We start from the raw sequence: 5,463 nt of genomic DNA on the forward strand, positions 1-5,463 counted from the left end.
TAATCCCATGAACTCTCTCACAGCCCTGATCCAGCAGATTAGTTGAGTGTTTGACTGTTAACCTCATAAAAGAATTAAACCGAAGGACTTTACATCTTTACATCTAATAAAGTCATGTCTATTTAAGGCTATTTTGTTTATGAAATCTGGTTATAAGTCTATATTAATAAGACATCAAAACCTCAACAATGGTCTCTAACCATAATAATAAAGCCGTTCTGTTGTCCGTATTTCATGCAAATGTTAATGGCTTCAAAAATGCGTGTGGTTTTTTGCTGTTGTTTTCTTTTTACAACTGAGCCAAAAGGCACATTTGACCTTTGACCACATTTGACCTTTTATTTAAAAAAAAAGAGGGGTTATCCGAAAGTGTTTGACACTTTCCTGAGTTCGAAGCGCCACCTAATGGATACCTTTACATGTATAATCAATTGTCTATAAGCTATACTTTCCTTGCATTGTCCAACCAACAGCAAATTATCTATATGGAAATTAAACAAACAGCAAACAAAATTCAAGTTAAAAAGTGTAAGGCTACTTTTATTGATGATAATTCGAAGCATCAGGAAGAGATTCACATTTCACACCTTCTCAATTGGTGACAATAATAGGCTATATTAGTTTTGTCTTAGTTTGAATTGTGCACTTAGGTTATAGTCCAATACGATGGGTAGCCTATCCGAAAAGCTCATCTTTATTACACTTTATTTTGGCTTTGACGTCAGGTGAACGCAACACACCCCACCAGCATCATCATCATCACTATCATCCTGCTCCAGAGGAGAAGTGAGTGTGCTGAGGTGCACTCCACGCTGCTCGGCCCGCCCGGACACTGCAGTGTAGGTTAGCGTGCCATCGCTGCGGCTGCTCGCTACCTACACCAAGTCCCGCTGCAGACTTCCTGCGTCCGGAAAGGAGAGGGGAGAGCGCTAAGAGCCATGGCCGAGTCCAACCCGATGTGGGGGTTCCCCCGTCTACGCCGGGCAGCGGTAAGCTTCGACGGGAGGTGGGAGGCTTTGCATGGGGCGGTGAGGATACTGCAGCAGAGGAGAGACGAGCTGTTCTGAGGACAGTTCAGTACTGCGACACAGAGGCTGGGATGTGCTTCAGTACAGTGCAAACTGCAGCGGATATCTGAAATAGCTCCCGGTTTAGAGAATAGTAGGATTCAGATCGCAGTTCAATGTTAAAAGTCTTTGTGGGGGGAGCAGGACAGGCCAATGACAAACGAGATGTGCGCGCGCGTTTGTGTGCGTGTGTTTGTTTGGACTGCAACTGCAGAACAGTAAGAGGCAGCACTAGGTTTGGCACTGCAGTCTGTAGCCTTACTGTGGAATGTGTTCAAGTTTTGCAGCTTTATGTAACTGATTTAGGAATATGCGTCAGATAGCCTCTCCAATGCCCACAGATCTCAAAGAAGCGAAATGTCATGAAGGGCTTCTGACAAGTCTGTAATCATCCATTGACATTTATAATGGCTGCTGTAGGAGTGAACATCCAGGTTCATGTTGATGACTTGGATTTTTTACTCACACAAACGTCAGTAGGCTACTGAAGGTGAAATGTAGCTATGTATAAATGTAACTACTTACTTACTTTTACTTAACTACTGTCCTTTGGATAGTTTTTAAGTTGTGTACTTTACATGAGCATTTCACTTCATGCTTCTTAATACTGATACTGCACACACTTTGAAAGAATATATTTCACTTTTTACTGCACCACATTTATTGAATAACTTAAGTTATGTTTGAAATCAACACTTTAAAATACAAAATATAAGAAAACTAGTAGATAATGATACATTATTGGTGAAGTTTAAACTGCATAGCACTATTTAAAGTTATCAAAATCAGAGTAAGATTGTTGCATAAATGCATCAATGATAATAATCCAGAAACATTACGATTCTGAAATGGGCCTTCTAAAAGATGACTCCTGTAGTTTTGGTACTGAACACCCATATTGACCCTGAAACTTTTGTGCTGAAACTGAGAGCAAGACCATTGTAATAGCATGTTACTCTCTACACTGTATTATTTAAACATGTGCCACTGTTTACATTATAGGTGCAAATGTGGAAGCAGTATAGCATCAACAACACAGTTCCAGTTAACTTGGCAAGAATAATATGGGAAACTATGGCATAAGTGAATGAGGAAGTAACCTCACAGTAGATGAATCACTTGATTAGTTGTCTGCTCAGTTATCATCAATTATCTGTCACACTCTTGTCCTGAGTGGAGGGAATTGGACACAAATGACTGGCTGTTAATTGATTGTACTCAATAAGTCTCCCACTGTGAAGATTTGAAATGAGAAAAATACAGCAGGGTATTTCAGTGATGATTTGCTTTTTGAAAATGTGCTTATCAGAGACATGTCCTGTTGCAGAGATGTCTAGATAAGCACATGAACGGAACAAAAGAAAAGGGGAATTATTCGAACTGTAAGATAGCAAGAGAAGAGATTTTAAGGCTAGAGCTGAATCTGTAACGTCCTTGAAAGATGGTGTTTGAACAGCTCTGTGTTTGTAGAGAGATGGGAAAGTGAGGGAAAAGTGAGGAAACAGCAGAGGCAGTCCGAGGAGCTGAGTTGTTAACTCAAGATTGACGCTTAGACATGCTGATGCTGTGTTGAGGTTTGCTGGACTGCAAGACTAACAGCATCCAGCTGTCAGCTGTTCTGACTGACACCAGGAAACCTGTTTTTGTCCTACGCTTTACTCTTTACTCTGCACTGTGAATCCATACAACTCAGATTACCACTCTCTCACAAGTCATTTCCCCCAAATCAATTAATGTGAAACCGAAATTGAAAATTGTAGATGATGTGTGATACACACAGAAGTATTTTCTTTAATGGTGAGTTGGTTAAATTGACTGTTTTTAGAATAAAGCCCTCTTCTCATCTCTCTAAATGATGCACATCTTACTCTTTCAGACCTCATTTCCAGGCAATCTGCATTTGGTCCTGGTGCTCCGCCCCAGCGGCCTATTGAGCACCACCCCGAGTCCATCTTCGAGCACTGACCTGGGCTTCCGCTTCAGCCAGGATGACTTCCTGTTGAAAATGCCGGTGAGAGTGTGTGGAAAACTAATAACAGAAAATTCTTAATACAAAAAAATCTCTTCTTGAGTCTACACATGGTCTTCCTCTCCATCTTCTCTCTTCTTATGTCAACAATAACCTTACACTGCCAACTGCATGCAGCCAACAAAAGAAAACATTGTTTTCCTGAATTGGATCAATTTTAAGTCTTTATTTGCCAAAAAGGTGAAACATATTCTAGTACCTGCCAGGGGGGCTGTTTCAGCAGACGCCCTGTGTGTCTTTGTTTGTAGGTGGTGATGCTGCGTTCAGTGGGTGAGCTGCTGCGCTACATCGATGAAAACCACCTGACTTCAGATTTCACTGCCAAAGTGGAGTACTGTCAAAGCGACTGGATTGTCCTCCGCACGGTAAGCACCTCTGAAAAAATAAACATCACAAGAAACAAAACTTAAGACTCAAACAATACTCCAGGTTTATTAAACAGCAGTCGCAATAAATACCTTTTCTGTTCTTGTATTTAAGAGTTTAAGATTAAACTACTAGTGTGCACATGAATCAGAATTGTCAGTGTTTGTTCATGTGTCTGTTTGTTATGTGTGAAATGTTGTGTTTGGGAGCAGGCTATTGAGACCTTTGCAGTGACGGTGAAGGAGATCGCCCAGCTGCTGCAGGGCTTTGGTTCAGAGCTGTCTGAGACTGAGCTTCCAGACGAAGCCAATGCCATCGAGTTCCTGCTACACTCACACACACATCGATACCGACAGATGAAGGTACATATACTCTCTCCCACTCGCTCTCTTTTTGTTTCTGTGTCTTGCATTTTTTGTATTGAATGTCTATGTCCCTTTATTTTGTTGATATAGCTCTGGTTTAATGTGTTCATCTGTCTATTCTTGTTTGTCTGGTCGTTTCAGGACGATATCAGGAATGTGCTGAAAGAGGGCCGCTTGCTGCTGTCGAATCTGGAAACTGTCAAGGCCTCTAAGAGAGATGTAGAGGAGGAGAGGGAAATAAAAGGAGACATGGACACTGTCCAGAGGTACTGAAATAAGATGACCTCTGAGAGTATTATTAGAGACAAACCAGAATTACAGGAAAGATTAAGATTATCTTCTGTTTTTTTAATGTCTGAGTGTCTTTTGTTTTAGGCTCCTGGCGCAGCTCAGAGACATGGAGGAGGCGTTTGATGGCTTCTTTGAGAAACACCACCTGAAGCTGCAGCAGTACCTCCAGCTGCTGCACTATGAACTGAGTTTCCAGCAGGTGAGATGATTGCTAATATAGACGCTAAGTTTGTTATACTACTGGGATGATTGTATGTGATGTGCTTGTGTGTGTGTGTGTGTGTGTCTGTCTGTCTGTCTGTCTGTATGTAGATGGATGAGGTGCTAGAGAGACTCACTGACCAGGAGAAGGAGATCGCCTTTGCTGGAAACACTGTGGTCCAGACAGAGCAACTGCTGAGAGACCTGGAGACGCTGGACACACACGCTCAGGTCACACAACCAAATACACAACATGCACATGATTAGAATTTAAACAGAGTGCAAGAAAATGTATTACTAAAGTAGAAGGAGTTCTAATGTCTTCAATAATTCATGAATACATTTTTAACCTGTAAAGCCCTGAATCACAACAAAGGTTATCTCACGACACTTCACATGTAGATCAGGTCTAGACTGCACTCTTGTTATACAATTCTAAATTCTGATTATTGGAAAAGGATCCACCATGAGCAAGTCATTGGCATTAGTGGCAAGGAAAAAAAGTCAGAAGCCTCAAGAAGAACTAGACTCATTGGTACCGCGATGCCAGCAACAGCAATTACAACGGATTATACATACGTCTATTCTTCAATAATACAAGTAGAAAGGTGCCTATAGGATGTCCAACTGTCCCGTCTTAGCCAGGACATCCTGTATTTGGAACTAAATTGATTCGTCCCCTGCGGGACACACCTTGTCCCGTACTGGCGTAACTTCTCTGTATCACTAGACGACACTTTACTGATCCTAGATTAGAGCATCAGACACAGCCAGTAGCATATCATGCACTGATCACATCCGACAAGTGACACCTGCCGTCCAATCATAGCCCCTCCCCCCTACATCAGATATACATGCAGCATCAAAAGCGCTCCAACCTGTGATTTATCTTATTATTTATTTTAAGACTATTAGAGTGGTTCTCAAATCAGGGTCCAAGGACGTTCAGAGGTCAATAAGGGGGTTCAAAAGGGTCCCAAGTTAGAAGTGGAATCATTCATTTTCACTTTCATAGCCTAATTTCATTTAATTAACACAATGACAGAATGTGACTTTTTTTATAGTCATAGTTTCATTCACTTTCTGTAATAAAATATCTGAAATTATTGTCAGATGGCGGTCTGTGTTATAATTTATAAGTAAA

General features: G+C 41.2%; 1 protein-coding gene across 2 annotated transcripts in view; it reads left to right on the forward strand.

Annotated features, from left to right (window-relative positions):
• Positions 1–729: 729 nt before the first annotated feature.
• The window catches only part of LOC132988095 (proto-oncogene DBL), a 15,856-nt gene continuing 11,122 nt past the window's right edge, over positions 730–5,463 (forward strand). For both annotated transcript variants that reach the window (XM_061055243.1, XM_061055244.1), the window contains exons 1-7: positions 730–989; positions 2,944–3,078; positions 3,345–3,461; positions 3,675–3,824; positions 3,969–4,093; positions 4,203–4,317; positions 4,431–4,550. In XM_061055243.1, coding sequence (XP_060911226.1) covers positions 939–989; positions 2,944–3,078; positions 3,345–3,461; positions 3,675–3,824; positions 3,969–4,093; positions 4,203–4,317; positions 4,431–4,550 — 813 coding nt within the window. In that variant the 5' untranslated portion in view covers positions 730–938. The remainder of the gene's footprint in view (positions 990–2,943; positions 3,079–3,344; positions 3,462–3,674; positions 3,825–3,968; positions 4,094–4,202; positions 4,318–4,430; positions 4,551–5,463) is intronic.

This window comes from Labrus mixtus, chromosome 14 (assembly GCF_963584025.1).
Source record: "Labrus mixtus chromosome 14, fLabMix1.1, whole genome shotgun sequence".
NCBI lineage: Eukaryota > Metazoa > Chordata > Actinopteri > Labriformes > Labridae > Labrus > Labrus mixtus.